General features: G+C 44.7%; 1 protein-coding gene across 5 annotated transcripts in view; it reads right to left on the bottom strand.

Moving 5' to 3' along the window:
• Positions 1–21,709, bottom strand: part of STOX2 (storkhead box 2) — a 224,888-nt gene extending 203,179 nt beyond the window's left edge. For 2 of the 5 annotated variants that reach the window (XM_047714615.1, XM_047714638.1), the window contains exons 1-2: positions 8,959–9,594; positions 8,342–8,784 (exon numbers count right to left, since the gene is read on the bottom strand). In XM_047714615.1, the coding sequence (XP_047570571.1) occupies positions 8,342–8,693 (352 nt within the window). In that variant the 5' untranslated portion in view covers positions 8,694–8,784; positions 8,959–9,594. Of the gene's footprint in view, positions 1–7,906; positions 7,930–8,341; positions 9,595–21,434 lie in introns of those variants that run through there. The other 3 variants (XM_047714672.1, XM_047714626.1, XM_047714655.1) reach the window with 3 other exon arrangements.
• Between the last annotated feature and the right edge of the window lie 497 nt (positions 21,710–22,206).

Below are 22,206 nucleotides of genomic sequence, written 5' to 3'. Positions count from 1 at the left end.
TGTAATAAAATGAAGGAGCATCTGGCGTAAAGATTGTGTTCTAGAATGTTCCTTCAGTGTAAGAGGAAATGTTAAAGATACAGGAAAGAGTAGAAGATGTTAGTGTAACCCTCACTGTCTGGGAGCATTCAGAGACATGGTTTCTGAAGTACTGATTTCTTTCCTCTACATTAGCGCTTCCCCGTTACTAACTAAAAGCCTCTTTCTTATTTTTGAAACAAATTAATAACCAGATTCTGATGAAAGGAAAGTGATCAACCCAGACAAATGTGCAGGTCATAAAGTCTCCCGTAACAACCAATCGATCATCTCTCCAGAGATTCCATACTAACTCCAAAGCCAGCAGGCTTTCCAAGTCTCTCCACGCTGGGCATGACCAAACGAGAAGGGACCGATGGGGAAAGATCAGCCATCAGAACCGAGAGGGTGAGAGGGCATTTTGGAGGGAGCCGGTTTGAGGATCTGGGGGAATATGGTGAATATGAGACCCCAGCATACATCATCAATGAGATAAAGAGTTGGGATTTCTTCCCAGAAGGATAGCAGTGCTCATGGAGCTGTATCAACGTTTTCTGCCTCAGGAAGAGTCTAGAAGTGTCCGGCTGGTTCACCAGAGGCAGAGATTTGAGGAAAAAGCCCAAGGTGTGTTGTTCAGTCTGGACAGTCTTCTTCACAGAGCAGGGGGAAAGCCCTCTATCACAGGCCCCCACATTTCGGCCCATGATCCTCCCCCAGGCCTGCATGAGACTGACAGAGAGAAAGCCCAGAGCTTAGTACCCACCCATGCTCTCCGACAGGGACAAGAAAACTTCCAAGAGGAGGACCTGATTCGCGGCAGAACTGTCCAGTGGGAACCCAACCTGCACCTCGCCTACACGAGATGGTCTTCAATGCTTCCTTGTGACCCCTGTGCCCTGGCTTCCCCCTGGCACTCCGTGTGTGTCAGCCGTGCACCCGTGGCCTCCTGCACACTCCCAGCCTCCCCCTCGCACGCACGCTCCAACCCACACTGCGGGGGTGCAGCTCCTCCCAGCTCCATCCAGCCCCCTAGGGCCACTGCCAAGCAAACAGGAAGGAGGAAAAAACTGAACTGGGAGGCTGGTGGGTTTGTGACTTTAGGAATAAAGGACTGTTGCCCCCAAGCTGAAGTCACAGAGGGAAGGAACTGAGAATTGGCGTGGGAGTGGCTGCAAACATGGACGGCGTTCTGGGGTGGGCATGCAGACCCCTTCCACTGATAGGGGCTTGGAACCGCACAACCCGTCCCCCGAGTAGGACACAGCCTAAAGGGGCAAGAGCCAAAGGGTTAGGAATATTTGTAGATAAATAAAATTTTGTCTTGAGAATCCTACCAACCCTCCAAGAAGTTCAAGGAGGGGGAGAACTTCCCAGTTCTCCCCCTCCTTCCCAGCATGAAGGAGTCAGAAAACTGTCTAGGACTCATGAAGGTCACTTTCAAGGGTGGCACGGTGGTGATGGGGGCAGGGGGCGGGGAAAGGGAGCCTGGAATTTCTGAAGATCAAGCTCCTTAGAAGAGCAGGCGCTGAGTTCTATTATCCTATAAATGGATTCCTAAGGGGAACTTGAGTTTCCAGAAAAATCTGGGAGAGAAAACTACTCAGAAAGGTAGAGAAGGAATCATAATCTACTGCGGCAAAGGTGTGAAAGGGAAAACGGCCCACACCCTAGAGGGAAAGTTGGGGGATGGGGGGTGTCTGACAGAGCTTTGGAGGAAGTGTGGCAGCCACAGAAGGAGAATGCTGAGACAGCAACTTTCCCCAAGAAGGACCAGAGCAGAGGCCTGCAGCCGTCCTTGGGGCCAGTGTCCCCTCAGCGCCCCGGGCTGACTGCGAGGACACAGGCTGCAGCGATCTCAGGTGGTAAGAAGATGAACTCCCCACAGAGTGCACTGTGCCCCTTGAAGACATTGGTAAGTCCTTAGGGACCTCCGGGGCCCTGGATTCTTGAGACGATGGTTATTCTGAACAGACTACTAATCAGCTTGTAAGCAGCAAACGTATTTTAGGGGCTTTGCAAGACCCTGAAAAAATAGAGGAATTTATTGTGTTTCCTCGTGTCTTAGGAGTAAAACTGACAACACAGAGGTAGGCTTTCATACTGTTAACATCATAAGAATGCCTTAAGACTCGGTCTGTTCCACACGGTGTCCACCGCCCTGGGGACCTTCTCTGCCCCCCTAGACAGGCTTATCTTCATCTTTGCCCCAAAACGACTCTGATGGATCCTCTTTATCTAGGTCACTTATCAAATTCTTCAAGATGCCTCTAGTTCTGGTCCTTGATAATGTCCTAATTTACTGTTCTCTATCAAGAGAGATTGACTGTGGGGCACCTGAGTGACTCAGTTAGGCATCTGACTCCTGATTTCGGCTAAGGTCATGATCCCAGGGTCCTGGGACCGAGCCCCACATTGGGTTCCTCGCTCAGTCGGGAGCCTGCTTCTCTCTCTCTCTCTCTGCCGCTCCCCCTCCTTGTGCGCTCTCTCTCTCCCCCAACAAATAAATAAAATCTTAAACAAAAATAAAGTAAAAAACAAGCCTATGATTATATCTATAGCTATAATACAGAATGAAAGGTGTCAAAAACTTGTATTAGGAATGCATGAACTGAGCAGAATAATGACTCAGGTATATCTGCAAACTTTAAAGGGACTATGGTAAAGGCCACCCCATCCACATCAAACCCCATCCACATCCGTATGAGATCCTTTAAGCAGGATGAAACCTTTAAAGTTATTTGCAGCAAGTAGTTTGTTTTACCCCAAAGCACTGGAGTGCTTACACTCTGGGACAAGAGACACAGACACCTTTCGGTTTTATGCTCCTTTAAAAAGAACTTGGGGATAACTGACAAATTTACCTCTTAATGCAAGAGAGAGAGAAACACGTGCCCCAGGTAAAATTTACAAAGGCCTGCCAAGCCTCCCGGTTGTCACAGCAAGCCTGTGAGTCCCAGAAGTTCATTCTCAAAGCTTTATTACAATGAAACTGACACGCCTTTGCTGAAAATATCTTTGAGCCAGAGTGAGGTAATTCATAAAAATATTTTTTATGACCAGCCAGAAATAAAATTTAAAATGCACCATCTTTCGCTGTTCTAGAGTTCATCCTGAGATTTTTAATATGAGAGGTAAGGTTATCTAAGAGTGAGGCCCGTGTCTGAAGCTTTTCTGGATATTTTCCGGACATTCTTCAGAACCCCTACCCGTGCTCTATGCTTACTGGATGCTCAACGCCTTGTCAGCTCAGAAGAAAATCCCAGGCCGCCAGGCCCTCTGACCTCATCTCCTGTCCCGCCTTCCATTTCCATTCTGCTGCTGGTTCAGCCAGCCCCCGCTCTTTCCCGTTCCTCCAGCACGCCAGGCTGATTCCCATGTGCTCTCCCATTGTCGCAGACCGATCATCAGTCAAGCGCTCCACGAAGAAGAGGTTATTACAGAACAGTCGCTCTGCACACCGGTGGGGAAGGGCGCTAGTTTCGCCGCAGAAAGCTAAGAAGTCGCTTTTCTTTGCCTAAGCCCTACAGAAAGATTGTCGACCACACAAAGTAATGAACCTACCCGTTTGGCCCAAAGGAAGCTCAAACATGATGGTCTCGGGCAACATCCTCAACCCCGACACTGGTTTCTCCTTTCCGCTGTGTTGTGATAAGGAGGACGCAGCCACTTCCAGCCAAGCCGGCTGCCACTGGGCCACCCACCCCCTAAATTGTTGGGAGGGTGCGTGTCTGTCTTAGAAGAAAATTTTGGTCAGGACAACCTCACCAAAGGAGAAGGAAGAAAAAGAAGAAAGAAAAGAAAGAAAGGTAGATAGGAAGGAAGAGAAAGAAAGAAAGAAAGAAAAGAAGAGAAGGCAAGACAAGACAAAACACACCGTCTGGACCCAGATCCCAGCTCTTTCTCTTACTAACTAGGTATCCTTGAAGAAGTGCTTGTTTTTTCTGTCCCTCAGTTTCTTCATTTGTAAAATGGGGGAAATAGTGATACCTAAATGGGATAGCTGTCTTAAAGATTACTTGCTATCTTTAATATGTGATCTTTAACATGCTAATATTTAATATGCTAAGTGAAGTAAGACAGAGAAAGCAACATACTGTATGATTTCACTTATATGCGGAATCTAAACAAGACAAACAAATTAACAAACCAGCAAAAAGCAGAAACAGCCCCCATGAATACAGAGAACAAACTGATAGTGGCCTGAGAGGAGGAGGAGGGGGAAGGGCTAAATGGGTGGGAGGTCCAGGCTTCCACTTAGGGAACAGATGTGGGATGAGAGGCACCGCATAGGGATTATGGTCAATGGCGACGGGACACTGTTGTACGGGGACAGATAAGAGCTACATTTGTGATGAGCACGACAAAGCCCACAGACTTGTCAAATCACTATGTCGTACACCTGAAACTCCTGTAACATTGTGTGTCAGCTATACTTCCAGTTAAAAAAAAAAATGAGTGAATAAAAATAAAGTACTTAGACAATAATAAATGATTGATAAACATTGACTACTAACCCATTTCTCCTCCTTGTTCTTTATCCTAGCACCTGCCTCAATTTTACCGCACTTGGAACTCTGTGAAATTCTTATTTCTTTGCTGAATTTTGGACATGTCTTCTGCCCCACTAGAAGGGAACTTCCAGAAGTACAAGGGCTGTGTCCAACCAGTTCTCCACTTCTGTTCCCAGAACAGATCCTAGAAGTGGTAGGTGTTGCAGTTGTTGGATGAATCAGTATCTCTCCTTCAAAAAGCTTCGTAACACTCATGAACCAATCCCAACCATTGGTCTATGAGTATTATTCAATTCGAAGTTGACTTTAGTAAAATAAACTTCTGGGGGAGTATATACAAACTTTTTTGGAGAACATGTTTTTTGTTTGGTTTTGTTGTTGTTTAAAACTTTATTTATTTGAGAGAGAGAGCGAGAGCGGGGAGAAGCAGAGGGACAGGGAGATGCAGACTCCACATGGAGCCTGGAGCTGGATGCGGGGCTCAATCCCACCATCCTCTGAGATCACACCGGTGGCTCAGTCGATTAAGCATCTGACATTGTTTAGACTCAGGTCATGTTCTCAGAGTGGTGAGATCGAGCCCCGCAACGCTCCACACTCAGGATGGCGCCTGCTTAAGATTCTTTCCCTCCCTCTGCCTGTCCCTACCTCCCTCTTATAAATAAAGAAATAAGTAAATAATGAAATAAAAATCCACACAATTCTATCCTAAAATTTAACAACTTGGAGACATCACCTTAACAGAGCAACTCCTTTTGAGAAAACCAATAAAGATACTGAATTAAAATAAAATCTTGATGCCCATAAGTTCTAAACAATTTTATAATATAAAATGCAAGTTCTGATTTAAAGTCTAAAAAGCATACAGCATCTTTGGTGCCAAGTATTTGAATATCGAAGGATAAACTGGGGAAATAAAAGGAACCACTGGCAGGGACAGAGAACTGAGAAGTGAAGTCAGGAGACCCCACGGCATTGACCGCAGGGTCTAAGGCTGGCAGGTGGGAAAACCTGAGCCCTAGGAGGAGGAGTATGCGAACTCCACACAAAGGCCCGTGAGTTAGGAGCTGGGACTGGAAGACCCTCCAGACACAGCCCAGCTAATGGTATCTTCTTTAAGGAACTAACCCTTGACCATGGGATGTACCTTAGAGAGTGACTGTCCTAATACAGCTCCCATCACCTCTCCCCACAACCGTGTCCACGAACTTAGCTGGGGTTCCTGTGTCTGATCCCCTCCCAGGCCCATCCCCCAATCCCACTGACCCCAGAATTTTCCTTATACCAACAAGCAAATCATGTCACCTCTCTTCCCGCTCAAAAGCCACCAGTGGCTTCCACATCGGTACATCTGGGCCTAGCCTCCTTTCGAGTTGTTGGATCACACCCTTCTCCCCAGCTGCCCGCACCAGCCAGTTTCCAAACAGGTCATGAGCTCCCTAACCTGGTAATTCTGCTCCTGCTCTTGCCTGCAGAGGAAAGCTGTCGTGTTCTGAATGAACCCCATGCACCCCATATCTGCATGCGGTCTAGCTCAAGCCTCAGCTCTGGGAATCCTCCCTACCAGCTCACAAGGCAGAAGAAACTGTTTCTCGCTCCCTTAAAAGCACTGCCCAGTTCTGTGAAATTTTTTCTGAAATTTTCTGAAATTTTACAGTTGCTGAGAACCACGTGCTTTGGGAGTTACAGGCAAAAGCCATTTGGAATTGCTTGCACCTTCGATCCTGCAGCAGACACTGAGGCTCCCACAGAGAATTCTTAGAGCAGATAAACTCTCTCCAACAACTCAGCATTTTACAGTCATTACTGAAGCGCCACTGGAATTCCAGTAGAAATTCTGAACCCCCAAATCAGCTCAAAAGAAAGTCACCACTTGGATCCCAGCAGACATCACTCCTGCTCCTTTACCTGATGCTCCTGTCCCGGGAGGCTTTGTCTTTGCTCTCCATCAGGGTACTGGGGCGGGGGCGGGGGTTGCTGAACAATACAGGGGCCGCCCCCACCCAGTCAGCTGGAGACAGCCCAGGCTACCCAGCCAGATTAGGACAATAGTCAATCCACGACAGCAATTTGGAAACTTCCAAATTGCCAAAAATATTTCTCTTTGGTTCATAGAATAGATCCCAATTCCTACAACTTTACAAATTCTGCTGAAATGGAAAAAAAAATGTGAACTGATATTTACAAGTCAAATGCTATTGATGTCTGGGATTTCAAAAGGGCATTAGGTGGGGAACAAGGGAGGAGGCGAAATCAGACTGGCCAAGTCCTAATGTATTTCAAAGTTGGATGATGAGTACATGGGAATTCAATGTAAGATTTTTGAATGAGGTTACCTTTTATGTTTGAGATTTTCTAAAATGAATAGGGAAAAATAAGAATGAAGTCGAGTTTAAAAGAAGACTATTAAATGCTGTCATCTAGACAGAGCATGAAAATAATTGCATATATCCCTGCTTCCTGGTGTGCTGCAGCCGTACATCAAGAGCAGATGAAGCCTCAGAGGCATTAACCTTGGCCCTTTACTAAGGCAGCTTAATTACAGGTAGTCCACTGTGGGTTTTGCTAAAGTAAAAAAAAAAAAAAAAAACCTAAACTAAACTAAAGCACCTTTTGAAATTTGGCACGGGTTACAAAACACTCAAGATGCAAGCCTTCCTGGTTTTTTTGTCTACTCAATTCAAAGGAAGCTTTGTAAAGATTTCTGCTATGCAAAAACAGACAAAACGCCACTAAACAAAAAATGCTATCGATATGCGATAGGCATACAGGAATACACACGAGCAGGTACAAGCTAATCAGTCAGAGGAAGCAGCGTAGCAACAGTGGGCAACGAAAAAGGCGGTTTTACAGTGTTTTCGCGTTTGAACTTTTGACCTCCTCCCAAAACGTCATGAAAGAATTCCTAAACCGCGGTACTAGAAAGAACGCTTTCTTTCTTGAAGTCGTTGCATCAAACACTACTATTTTACCATGCACGTTGTTAACCACTGGGCCCAAGGTACAAAACTAAAAAGTATATCCTAAAAGAAATGCAATCTGGATCAAGAATATAGGAGAGCAATTACAAAAGAAAACTGCAAGTCGGGCAACATTGGAAGCGCGCAGCGACTAAGCCTTTGGGGCTCTCTCTCCCCCCGACACTCTTTTGTTGAGGACCAGACTGTCCCCTGATTTCCTCGTGTCCCTGCTTAAACCTTCAAACACACAAAACTAAAGAAACGTACCGGAGGCAAGACCTTTCAGACGAAATCCACAGTTCTGCCTGGCACAGAAAAGCCGACGCCCGACACCCACGCGCCCCAGAGCCGCGCCGAGGGTCAGGGTGGTCGCCCGCGGAGAGGACGTCGGAGGACCGCGTGGGGGCCGCCGCGCACCTGAACTGCCCGCCGCCGCCTCCCGCGGCGGAGCCCGATGCTACCTGATGCGACCCGAATCCTCTCCGGACTTCCCTCGCGAACGCGCGCCTCCCCGGCCGGATCCCGGCAGCGCGGAGCAGGGAGCTCGGCAGAGCCTCCCGCACCGCCCCTACCTGGCCGGCCCCAGGCACCGCCCCGCCGGAGCGCGCGGCCCGCGCCGCCGGGAGACTCCGGGGAGGAGGAGGGTGTGGGGAAAGGTACGAGTCCCGGTTTTAGGTGCCAGGAAGTTCCCCAATCCCGCGCCCGCGGAGGCCCGTCGGCCCCTCCCCCGGCCGCCGCTCGGAGGCGGAGGGAAGCGCGGGGCAACCGGGAGCCGGCTGTCCCCGTCGCGGGGCCGGACGCGGGCTCTGCGCGGGCTCCCGGCGGGACCGGGCGGGCGGCGGCCGGACTCACCGAGGCAGCGGATGTGGAAGCCCGAGGGCGGCCGCAGCGCCCGGCGCGTCCAGCCCTCGCGCAGCGCCTCCAGATGCTCCTCCTTGCCCTGGATCAACAGGACCTGCTCGTCGATCCAGCCCAGGAAGAAGGTCTCGGCCACAGCGGCCGTGACCTTCTTGTTCCAGAAGTGCTGCATGTTCTCGGCTTTGAAGTCGGCGAAGATCTCGTAGCCGATGTGGTGCCGGGCGAGCTGGCGGGGCTGGGCCGGGGACGCGGGCTGGGTGGCCCCGGACCTCTCCCCCGTGGGCCCCTCGGCCGGGCCCAGGACGATGGCCAGAGAGTGAGGTGCGATCTGCAGAAACTTCTCCATCTCCCGAAGCAGCCGGCGCCCCAGTCGCGCGGCCCCCGCTCAGCGCCGCCGCCGCCTCCCGCCGCTCCCGGGAACAGCCGCCGGAACGTCGCTGCGCGACAGGCGGGAAGCGTTAGTGCCCCCACCCGCGCCCGGGCTGGCCGCGCCCCCCTCCCCAACCCCGCGCCCCAGCCTCCCGGGACCCCCCGCGTAGCCCCGGGGTCGCCGCGCCGGGAAGGGGACAGTGCGCGGAGCCCGCTCAGGCCCCAGCTCTGGCGCGCGTTACCTGCAGCTCCGGGCCACCCTCCGGGCACCGCTCATTTTCCGGCGGCGGCACCCTGGCCTCCCTCGGCGCCCGGCGGGCCCGGCAGGGGGCGGAGACGCGGGAGGAGGAGGGCAGTTCGCGCCGAGGCCCGGAGCCCTCTGGGCTGGACTTAACCGAACTCTCCAGGAGGCCGAAGTGGAAGGTGTTCGAGGTGGCCTGGAAGGCCAGAGGTGGGGGGGTGCGTTTAGGTGGCAGGGCTCAGAGGAGACCTAGAGGCTCAGGGCGCGGGGGGGGGGGGGGGGGGGGGGGGAGGAGGGGCGACGCACAGCGACACTTGGAAGGCAAAGATTCCCGAGCCGAGTGTCGCTCCTCCCCACGCTCCACCTCCCACCTCCCACCTCCTGCTGGAACAAGTGGATTAGCTAGTTGACTGGTTGATGGGCCCTGGGAAGTCGCTTTTTAAAAAACTTAGACAAACCACACAAACGTGTCATCAGTCCCTCCTCCCAAACTTGTGGCACTCTCCTGTCATATCTCCATCATGCACTGTGGGACTGCTACAGAAGACACCTAGTAATTCCCTGTGTTGTCTACACAACACTCCCTTGGTGAAGAGAACACAGATATTACCAGGAAAGGTAACCATCATGCTTTAAAAGGAAAACAAACAAACAAACAAAAACACATTCCTTAAGGTTGCTTCTGTACAAAACTGTGTTTTGCTTATTTTTCATTGAGAAAAACTATATATAGTTGTCATATATCTAAAGAGATGACTTAAAAAAACAAAAGAAAGACTATCAGGAGGAGTATAAGGGTTAATGCTCCATGTGAATGATTTTCCCAGAACAAAGAATGTTTCCTAGAATACACAAAGGAATAGTATATTCAGAAAGCTAACTCTGGAAAGATTGCTTGAAGCTTTCAAACAACAGGCTTTCCAGCATCTGCTCTCTAGGCTCAAAGGTCTTAGAGCTATGTTTTAGTCAAGAGTAAGACTCAAGCTTGCCCTCTCCTTGCATCTGCAAAAAAGAAAGCCCCTTTTCCCAAATGCAGGCCTTAGGAGTCCACCGGGAGATGTCTGGACCAGCCCTGTGGGCATACTCTTCCCGCATGTAGCTCCCAGGGTCCCTGTCTTCCTTGGGCAGTAATCTCCCTGGATAATAGAGCAAAATTAATTCAGTGCTCCTGGTATGCAAGGGTCTTTAATCCTCATAACAGCCCTTTAAGTTAGATATTACCATCCCCATACTATGGAAGAGGAAACTAAGGCAAAAAGAACGTAAGTAAATGGGTAACTTGGGTGGCTCAGTCAGTTAAGCGTCTGCCTGCGGCTCACGTCATGATCCGGTCCTGAAATGGAGTCCCTCCATCCTGCACCAGGCTTGTTGCAAAGTGGGGAGCCTGCTTCTCCCTTTACCTCTGCCTGCCGCTCCCCATCCTTGTGTGTGTGCGCTTTCTCTCTCTGACAAATAAATAAATAAATTCTTAAAAAAAAAAAAAAGAATGTAATTCATCTAGGGTTCCCAGTCATAAAGTAGTAGAACTGCAGTCTAAACCTAGACAGTTCGTCTCCAAGTCTCAACCTCTGTGCTTTTATATCTGTTCCATTTAGCCGACCAACCACTGGCAGATAAAATTTTCAAAAAAGTCCTTCAGTGGTGCTTCTTGAATAAATGATATTTGACGTCCGTAGTAAGTATCTATTGTGGCATAATAAATCACCCCAAAACATAGCAGCTTAAAACAACAAACATTCATTATCTGACACTTTCTGTGAGGTAGGAATCCGGGCACGGTCCAACCAGATGCCTCTAGTTCAAAGTCTCTCTACAGTTGCTGGCAAACGAGGCTGTAGTCTCATCTGAAGGCTCGCTCGGTGTGCATGCTCTGTCAAGCTCACTTACATCGTAATTGGCAAGATTCAGTTCCTTGAGTGTGGTTGGACTGAGGGTCTTAGTTCCTCCCTCCCCAGAGACCCACTCTTTTCCTAACAACATGAACGTCTACATAAGGCAGCTCATAACATGCTAGATGCCTCCCCTCAGATCACCCAATTCGGAAATCACAATCCAATCCTGGAGATGACCTCCCATCACCTCCGTTGCATTCTATTTGCTAGAAGTGACTCACTAAAGCAAATCCCAACTCCAAGGGAGAGGATTACACAAAGATATGAGGACCAGGAGGTAGGAATCATCTTAGAGGCTATCTACCAATGAAAAGGTTTCATTTTTTTGACGTTTGCAATAGTGTGACAAATTAAAGGTGCAACTTCTAATATAAATGCTTTCTCTCACATACAGCTAGCAAGCTCTTCACACATGTGCACACGTGCACACAAAACACTACTGATCCTCTGAACAAGTAGGGTCACATGAGAGTCTAATACCATCAGAACTCAACGGCATTAATCTGAGGAGCTATCTAATCCATTCTTACCACTGTCCTCACCTCCATGATCAGCCCCATTAGCATTAGGGCCATTTATGATTCCATTACACTGTAATGTGCTAAGAACTTTTTATGTATGGTGATATTATTGTGATTTTTTTTTAGAGGATAAACACAATGGCAATAATATCTTTGAGATAAGTAGCCCAACACGTTTTCATTTTCAATAACCCTCTGTTCCCAGTTATGCATGAACTTGGTTGCTTGTGCTCCACATCAGTTCACCAAAATCTGTCTACGAATATAGCTTTTTTTTCTTCCTCTATCTTCCTCTCTCTTTGCCTCCCTCCCCAGCCCCAATTGAAGGTGCAAACGCTGCTCAGCAAGGAACTATTTCCTTCCCTAGATTCAGTTTTCGTGACCTTCATGTTGACCCAAATAGCATGAAGATTTCATGGTTATTTTCCAAGGAAGGGTGTTCAACATTTATCAAATGCCTCATTCTTACAAAATTCAATGTGGAGGGGCGCCTGGTTGGCTCAGTGGGTTAAGCTTCTGCCTTTGGCTCAGGTCATGATCTCAGGGTCATGGGATCGAGCCCCACATCGGGCTGTCTGCTCAGTGGGGAGCCTGCTTCTCCCTCTCTCTCTGTCTGCCTCTCTGCATACTTGTGATCTCTGTCTGTCAAATGAATAAAATCTTTTAAAAAAAATTTCAGTGTGGAGGAACAATTATTATTTCAATTTTCCCATTGAGAAAACTGCAGTTCACAGACGTTAAATAATTTGCCTAAGGTGAAACTAATAGTTGATCAATCCAAAATTTCAACCAGACCTATGACTCCAAAATCCATGCTTGTTCAGTGCTCACTGCAGCCTCCAAAGGAACTAAGAACCCACAAGACAGACTTGATGTTACATCATTCAGAAGAAATTCTTGCACCAATTTCCTTGAAAACACTCAGGAAAAACAGTGAAAAACTCTTTGAGTACTAATCAAATAAGAAACCCCCAAACTCAACTCCAACACTGGGGAGAAAACTTGCCTCGGCTGTCTCAATCCTGAGGTTCGAGATTGAGTGGGACTTGTGCAGGAGGAGAGAGCACTGTGAATAAACCTCTCTGTCAGCATTTCTCCCCATTGCCTGCAGTCAACTGCCTGCCATTCTGGTGGGGAGAGAAGGTGTTGCTGAACTTTCTCTTGTCTGGGCTTATCAATTGCTGATTGTCCACTGGGGTATAACAGAAGTTCAGACAATCATCACTCAGGGAGGTGCATTCCAGCCTAAGCACCTTCACTTTGGAATTTCTGCTGGTGGCCGGCAGTGTTTTCTAAAGATGGCTGCCATGATATTGCCCAGGTACGTGCATTTCTGTAATACAATCTTGCCACTCCCTCAGCAAGAGGTAGTCTCTCTCTCTCTCTCTCTCTCTCTCTCTCTCTACCTCCTTGACTCTGGCCAGGCCCTGTGATTGCTTTGTCCAACAGAATAGAGCTGAATTGATCCTGTGCCAGCTCTGGGCATGGACCTTATTGGATTCATCGTTCTCACTCCCGCCTCTTGGAAGCCAGCCACCATGTAACAAGTGCTACTCCGCTGAGATCATCATGTTGTGAGGACGCTTGAGCTAGCCACATGAAGAGGGTATGGAGAGAGAGAGGACTGTGCCTGCCAACTCCCAGCCATGCTTGCCATCCCAGCCCCAGGAACCAGAAACTTTATTCGTGGGAGTAAAGGAGACATTCTAGCCCCAGCTGACACCAAGTGGAGAAGAACCGGGACCCCAGACTGAACTCCAGTCTAGACATGTCTGGGTCTTTAAGTCACTCCAGCTGAAGCTTCCAACTTAGTGTAGCACAGATGAGCCATCCCCACAGAGCCCTACCTGAATGTCTACCCCACAGAATGGTGAACACAATAAAGTGCAGCCATTTTTCATCATAGTTTTGAGGTGATTGGTTATAAAGTCGTAGATAACGGGACCACTATTGGCTGTGGCAGTATTTGCATGCTTCTTATGGAACTCAAACGTGTAAAGAATCCAGGCAGGAAACCATATTTCAGTGACATCCTGAGTGTGGTACCTATGGAAAGTCAACTCATAGAAAGAAAAAGGAAGTACTGCTGTATTATTTTTATATCACCAGGGTTGTAGTGGGATTTAGACTAATACATTGAAGGCACCAATTAATGTGTCAGGAACAATGGTGTCTGCACAAACCACTTAATAAAATCTTGCTGCAACAGGAGTCTAGAATTTCCAAGAGCTTCCATAACCATGGGGTCACCACTCCATCTAATTAAAAGCCTCATAATAAAAAAGTAAATAAGTAAATAAATAACTTTAAAGGCACCGGGTTGGCTCAGTTGGTAGAGCATGTGACTCTTGATCTTGGGGTCACAAGTCCAAGCCCCGCATTGCGTGTAGAGATTACTAAAAAAATAAATAAAATTAAAGAAAAAAAGCTTCCTAAATAGTTATTTCAAGGGTAATTCACTTACACCCTTCACAGTGTCACACCATTCATGCAGTAGTAATGATTTTGTTTGACCCTTATGAGTACGTGCTTACCTACTATCTGAAATGAATTGATTACTGATGACCTGAATTATGTGTCTGTAACATCCTTTCCTAGATTAATAATAAAAATAACTAACATTTATATGGTGCTTCCTATGGAATGCATCCCACACTAAGTACGTTACATATATTATTCATTCATTTCCTCCACATGACAACCCTATGCTGTAGATACTATTGTCATTCTATATTTACAGATGGGAAACTGATCCACAGAGATGTTAAGCATACCATGCTCGGGGACTCAGATGTTAGGTCACTAAGTAAGGATTCAAATCCACACACAGTCTGTGCTCTTGACAACTCTACTATAAGGCCCCTTCACCTTCTTCAAAGAGTTAATGATCATCTTTTTATCATAGCAGACATGTGTGAATCACTTGCTTGATGATATTGACTATATTTTGTGGTTTAGAATTAATTTGTTATTGAAAAGATATATCTTTTCAATATATCACATGCTTCACTTTTTCCAACAACCTACTACACATTCTTACCGTAGTCAAGACCAAATTGATCTTCCTTACATGGAAGATGTTTTCATTGCCCAAGACACTTTTCAAAATGGCTCAAAGTGCTCCCAGCTTCTACTCTGATTCCTCACTCAGTTTCCCCCCAAATGGTTCATCTTTTCTAGTGCAAAATTCAAGACTGCCACCATAACTGAGAGACTCACAGAGCCTAAAAACTAAGATGGTTCATCTAGATGTTTCTTGAGATGTTTTTGAATAATGCCTTCTTTGACAATGACCCAGCCATGACCACCCCCCACCCCCACATACTCTGGCTGTCATATGGCACTGGCCTTGGCATCTCAATGACACTGGCAGAAGCCCATCCCAGTCAAAACCAATTTCCAAAGACCAGTGTACAAAATCTATTTTTCTTCGTCTTGTGTTCCTGTTAGTGGTTCATGCGTGCTCAGTTCCTAGAGTTATGCATAGCAGCAGTTAAGGGGAGAAACCAGTCTAGAATAATACTTTATCCCCCATGAAAATATTTTACAATTTTCCTGCCTGTTATTGTAAACCCAATTCAATAACTCTAAATTTCATGCTAAAATCATTTTTTATTTGAACAAACTTCCAACAGCCACAGCAAATTCATGTTTTTTTTTCATGTCATGTTTTGTAATGCTGGTTGTCCATACCATTAGCACGCATGCCTCGGGCTTCAACTCGGAGTGACTGAGAATCACTAAATCTTGTTCCCATTCATTAACAATCATATGACAGATAGTCACTGTATTCCAGGTGGTGTGCTGAGTCCTAGACACAGAAAAATATGACCTAGTCTTTATTTTGGGGGAGCTCACATTTTATAAGAGACAAAAGACTAATAATCTCCCTGAAATGAAATTATGTCTTTTGGTGCAATGGTAGAAGCATGTATATACCCCACAGGAGCAGAAAAGTGGGAGGGGGATAAAATGGAGTAGTTCATTAAATGGGGGACATTGAGAACAAGCTAAGAGTTTATACAGTAGGATATTGAGCTATAGCTTTAAAGGTAGGTGTTTATTGTATGATATTCATGAATTCCATACAGCTCTTTCCAAACTAAAGCATATGTTCCACGAACGAGTATCTATCACTGAGAAGTGTGTCATAGAAACTGGTTATTAACAATAGAGTGTCTGTTCAGGATTGATTCCTTTCTATTTATTTTTAAATTAGGCTAGATTCAAAGTTCCTCCAATAATAAGTTTACTCTCACTCCTCTGCAAACTACAAGGTTTTTTAGATCAGGAAAGGAAAGGGTGGGAGTGATAACTACTTTGCCGGGATTCATGCATTTCACTAACATTCCCAAGGGTCTGTATCCCTCATGTAAAAGGTATTCCTCATTAAAGTTCTGGTGTTGGAGGAAAAAAAAACATGGCAAAGTGCTGCTCTAATACATACTATACCATCATTAATTTTATAAGTGCATAGAAGAACATATATAACACCTCATTGCTATTTCACTGAAATAAAAATGGCTGACATTAATAACAAAGCAACATGATAAAGCAAACACAATGTTTGTATATTTTCTCCTACTCACTGGAATGGACTCAGTTCCTTATCTGTTGGGTTTTTTAAAATATAATTGCCAAGTTCTATCCTTGATTATGTGTCCTCCAGATAAGGAAGTGAATGCTCAGTGTCTGAGAGCTCCAACCGTGGAAATTACAACCTGTCAGGACCCTGCCATCTTGCCCAAAGTACACATTCTCCAGTAAACAGGCCCTCCCCGTCTGAGATCACTGCACATGGCAGATCTCCAAAGGCAAGAGAAGGGACAGCTAAAAATAGATAGTTTTAGGAAAATGCTATGATTAATCAGATAACTGCTATCTGAAACATGCAGATATCAAAACATTTTAAAAGGCAGAAACACAGTCATTCATGAGAGGAAGCTAAATGATCTAATTCATGTTGTATTTGTCCAAAAGTGGAATTCCAAAGCCATCTATCTTGGGCATTCAATTATAAGTAGAATTAGATTCTTTTGCTGTTTTACACTTAATTACATTAAGAAATGTGACTAAATAAAGCATTTAGAAAAATATTAAATGTAGCTAGCTACTCTTAATGATTCAAGATAAAGTTATTAACTTCAAAACATTTATTCCATTTATTGTCGATGAAAAATATCAATAACTCCTCTCGCAAAAAAAAAAATATGGTTTTGTTGGCAGTTTGTTCACATTTCCTTTATACTCTTAATGGGGATTGTTTTGATAATTTAGAAATACAAAATAAGTGGCACATTGACAAGAATTTTTTTACCATCTGTGGCAGTTATTACAAATCCTGGTGTCTTTCCAGATCATCACTTTCAATTTATTCTATCTATTGTACTTAAATATTTTTAAATGCCTAAATGCAATTTGGAAAACTAATTAGATAAGTGCTCCATGTCTAAATATTGTATTTCATGTGAGAATTAAATATATACATATAACAAAGACAACATGTTTTCTTTGAAAACATGTTGGTTATCAAGAAAAAAGTGCATGGAGGTCTCCCATTTCTGGCAACGGAGCACACTACATAGTCTAAAAATTTCTCTGTGCAAGCATTTAAAATGATGTATATCAGAAGTACCACCTCCAGCACTGACATTATGCTTCTAAGTGGGACGGAGTTGTTAATGTCAGACAATGATTTTGCCAGAAACCTAGAAAAGCTATATAAAATATAAACATTGTCTGCTTAAAGGCATCACATAGTTGCTGAAGCAAGAAGGAAAGAAAGAAAGAAAATTTCAGAGGGAAGACCCATGAAGCAGTAAGCTGACCTTCTGTAGCCACTTTCCCCAGAGGAAATGCTCTGTCCAATTCCTGGATATGAGCAGAAGCTGAAAATCCAGTCTTTGCCTGATTAGGGAACTGCTCCTGGTTGAGGCAGAAACCCACAGAGTTTTGGCAGTTTTATGCAGCTGAAGTGACATAACTGGAAGGTCTCAAATGAGGAAAGTTTCTCTTCAAGAGAGCTGCAAAGGATGAGAAGAAGAAAAGCTGGGCTGAAACCCTCAGAAAAGGAAAGCCTTTGGCAATCTCAGTATAACAATGAGACAAAGATTGGAGTTCATGATATGTCCAGGGGGCGGAGCCCCAGCACACACATCAAGCTCTCAGCTGAAAGTTTCAGAGGACATCAGCGTGTGAGGGGAGGTGAACCAACTGTAAACTGAGCTTTGCCAAAACTTCAATCCAGACCATAGTCTGCTTCAGCCCCTTAGCAAACTGACGTGACCTGCCCCCACTCTATCTCCTTAGCAAGGAAAAAGGTAAACTTTCCCTGGAAAAAGAAAATATTTTAAACACACACACGCTTCATTCATTTAAAAATTACAATGCCAAGGAAAAGAACTCTACTGAGTCCTTAAGGAAGAAATATATGTACTAGAAACAGACCCATAGGAGAAAAGAATTTTAAAATAACTGTAATACATTTGAGAAAATGGAAGACAAGATGGAGAAAAAGAAACCAATAGAGGATTTTACCACAGAACAGAAATCCTTAAACACACACACACATACACACACAGACACACACACATCAAATGAAACTCTAAAATGGAAAGTACAATCTCCAAAATTAAAACTCAAAATATGGGTTTACGAACAATATATACAATATATTGTGTGTGTGTATATATATATACACACACACAAAATACAGTACAATACAACAGTACAAGAAAGTATTGGTGAACTAAAAAATAGGTCAACAGGAAATATGCAAATTTGAAAGTACAAAGGAAAACAAGAATGGGGAGGGGCACAGAAATATGTAGGATATATGGGAAATTTTTAATATGTGTGTATTTCAAATCCCATAAGAGGAAAGTGAGAATGGGAAGGAAGAAATATTTGAAGAGATAACAAAAGAGAATTTTCCAGAACTCATATGTACCATCATCTCACAGATTTCAGAAGCCAAAGCAGAGTAAACACAAAGAATATCACCCACAGGCATATCAAAATAAAACTGCTGGAAACCAAAGACAAAAAGAATACTGGAAAAGAAGCCAATGGAAAAGAAAGCACATGGTCTTCAAAGGTGTAATAATGAGATTAACAGCCAACTTCTCAGTAGAAGTGATGGAAGCTAGAAGACAATGGAATGATACCTCTTTAAATACAGAATGAAAATAACTGCTAACCTAGAGTTCTATAGCCAGTAACAATACTCTTCCAAAGTGAAGGTGACCTAAAAATATTTTCAGGCAATCAAAAACCACAGCACTAACTTAACGATTCTAACCATCATGTGGTAGACTGAATAATGGCCTTCCAACAATGTCCAGGTCCTAATCACCAGAAGCTAGGAATATGTTACATTACACAGAAAAAGGGGCTTTGAGGATGTAATTAAGGTTACTAGTCAGTTGACCTCAAAATAGGAGAATTATCCTAGATTATCTGGGTGAACCATGTGTGATTGCATGAACCCTTCCAAGCAGAGCTTTCTTCTAGCTGAAGGCAAAGAGAAAGGCAGAAGGAAAATACGGCAGAAAGGAAGGTCAGAGAGATTTCAGTGCATCATGGCGGGCTCTAAGATGTGCAAGCCCATGTGGGAGAACAAGAGAGAGCCCTCTAGGAGCTGAGGGTGTTTCCCCTGCTGATAGCACAGAAACTGAACCTCAGTACTACACCTGAAGTTCGAGGCATCTGAACATGTGTACAAGAGACTGAGACAGAGCTGGAGTGAGAAGAGAAGGGGGAAGGAACAGACTGGGAGCAAGGGCCTGCCTCTGAATGTCTTTAGGTAGAATGCCCTGGAATCAAGAAGTTCTAAATTAGAACCTGAATTTATAGGAGATTGTAACTGTGTAGTCATTAAAATAAAAAAAATATATACTATAGTCATCAAGACGGTACAGTACTAACATATGGACAGATATGTGAATCAATAAAAAAGAATTGAGAGCCCAGAAATAAATGCTTACATTTCTGGTTTTCAATAAGTGTGCCAACCAGATGCAATAAGAAAGAAATACTCTTTCTAACTAGAAACAATTGGATACTCACAAATAAAAAATACCTCACACCATACAAAAAACATTTACTCAAAATTATCATAGACCAACATGTAAGAGTTAATGCTATAAAAATCCTAGAAGAAATGGGAATAAATCTTCCTGACCTTGGGTTAGGCAATGATTTCTTACATATGACACTAGAAGTACCTGCAATTTAAAAAATTGATAAATTATATTTAATCAAAGTTAAAACCTTTTGTACATCAAAAGATACTATTGAGAAACTGAAAAGACAACCTATATGCTGGGAGAAAATATTTGCAAATCATGTAAGGAACTTGTATCCAGAGTATATAGATAACCTTCAAAACTTAATGGCAAAAAGATAAGTAGCCCAATCAGAAAATCAGCAAAAGACATGAAGTGATATTTCACCGATGAGGATATACAGGTATCAGGAAAGCACATGAAAAGAGGTTCAACATCATTAACTACCAGGAAAACGCAAATTAAAACCACAATGAGCTATCATCATAAAACTCTCAGAATGGCTAAAATTAAAAATAGTGACAACACCAAATGCTGGTGAAGATGCAGAGAAATCGTATCACTCATACACTGCTGGTGGAAATGTAAAATGGTACGGTCACCCTGGGAAAACAGTTTGGCAGTTTCTTATAAAAGTAAATATGTGGTTACCATATGACCCAGCAAACTGCACTCTTTATGTCAGAGTGATGAAAACTCAAGTCACATAAAAATCTGTACATAAATGTTCATAGAGGCTTTCTTCACAATAGTCAAAGACAAAGCAGCTCACTCAGTGCCCTTCACCAGGGGAATGACTTAACAAACTGTAAGACATCTGTACCATGGACTACGGCTCAGGGATAAAAACACATGAACCACTGATCCATGCGGCAGCTTGGATGGTTTTCCAGAGAATTATGAGAAGTGAAAAAAAGGTCAATCCCCAAAGGTCACATACTCTGTGATTCCATTATGTGACATTCTTTTTTTTTTTTTTTTAAGATTTTATTTATTTATTTGACAGAGAGAGATCACAAGTAGATGGAGAGGCAGGCAGAGAGAGAGAGAGGGAAGCAGGATCTCTGCCGAGCAGAGAACCCGATGCGGGACTCGATCCCAGGACCCTGAGATCATGACCTGAGCCGAAGGCAGCGGCTTAACCCACTGAGCCACCCAGGTCCCCTGTGACATTCTTGAAATAACAAAATTATGGGAATGGAGCTCAGATTAGTGGTTGGCAGAGGTTAGGAATGGTGGCGAGAGGTAGCTGGATATGGTTATAAAGAACCACACTAGACATCCTTGCAGGAATGAAAACTGTTCAGATTTTGATTGTGGTCTTTGGTCCCCAAACCTGCACAGGTGATAAAAATGCATAGAACTAAGTACACACGCACATGCATGCGCGCGCGCGCACACACACACACACACACATGCATAAAATAAGAAATCTGAGTAAGATTGATAGATTGTATCAATGTCCACAACCTGATTGTGATATGCTAAGATAGGTTCCCATTGGGAGAAACTGGGCAAGTGTACAGGTCTTTTCTTACACAAACCTGTGAATCTACAATCATCTCAATAAAAATTTCAGCTAAAAAAAGACAAAGGCATATAGTACACCTGAAACTAATATATTGTTATACCTCAATTCTTTAAAAAGGCAAATGATTTTATTTTTTTAAAGATTTTATGTATTTATTTGAGAAGGGGAGAGCAAGAGAGCATGCACGAGCTGGGGGAGGGGCAGAAGGAGAAGGTGGCTCCCCACTGTGCAGACAGCCTGATACGGGATTTGATCCCAGGACCCTGGGATCATGGCCTGAGCCAAAGGCCGATGCTTAACCAACTGAGCCACCCAGATGCCCCAAGGCAAGTGATTTTAGTAGATACTTTTGCCAAGAAGTTGTACAAATGGCCAATAGGCACATGAGAAGATGTCCAACACCATTAGTCATTAGGGAAAAACACACTGTCAAAACGACAAAACCACAGTGAGATACCATTTCTTACTTTCTCAGTGGTTCTGGTGGGAAAGGCAGATAGCAGGACGTGATGTTGTGGGTGAGGACAAATCTGAGCCATGGGGTTGCCACTTCGGGAAACAACCTACAGGTATTTCAAAAAATGAAATACAGACTTACATGAGATGAGCAAGTCCATGTCTAGCTCTCTACCCCAAAGAAAGGAAAACATACACCCACACAAAGACCTGTACAGAGTGGTCATAGCAGCATGATTCTTAACAGCCAGAGTGGCAACAGTGCAAGTGTCCAAGAACCGATAAATGGAGAACGAAATGTTGTGTATCCATGCAATGGAATACTACTTGACAATAAAAAGGAATGATGTATTAAGTCGTGCGAAAAAGTGGGAGAACCTCAAAGCCATGCTGAAGCAAGCTAGACACAAAATACCACTAACTGCATGTTTTTATTTGCATGAAATGTCCAAAAAACTGAACATTATAGAGGCAAAAAAGTAGAAAAATAGTTCCCTAGGGCTGGAATAGATGTGGGGAATGACTGTTAATGGGCAGGAGATTTCTTTTTGGGGGTGATGGAAATGTTCTAAAATCAGATTGCGTAGGGGCACCTGGGTGGTTCAGTGGGTTGAGCCTCTGCCTTTGGCTCAGGTCATGATCTCAGGGTCCTGGGATCAAGCCCCTCGTTGAGCTCTCCGCTCAGCAGGGAGCCTGCCTCCACCCTCCCCCCGCCCCCGCCCCCGCCTGCCTTTCTGCCTACTTGTGATCTCTCTCTCTCTGTCAAACAAATAAATAAAATCT

This window comes from Lutra lutra, chromosome 2 (genome assembly GCF_902655055.1).
Source record: "Lutra lutra chromosome 2, mLutLut1.2, whole genome shotgun sequence".
Lineage (NCBI taxonomy): Eukaryota > Metazoa > Chordata > Mammalia > Carnivora > Mustelidae > Lutra > Lutra lutra.
This window is presented reverse-complemented; position numbering and strand designations above follow the sequence as displayed.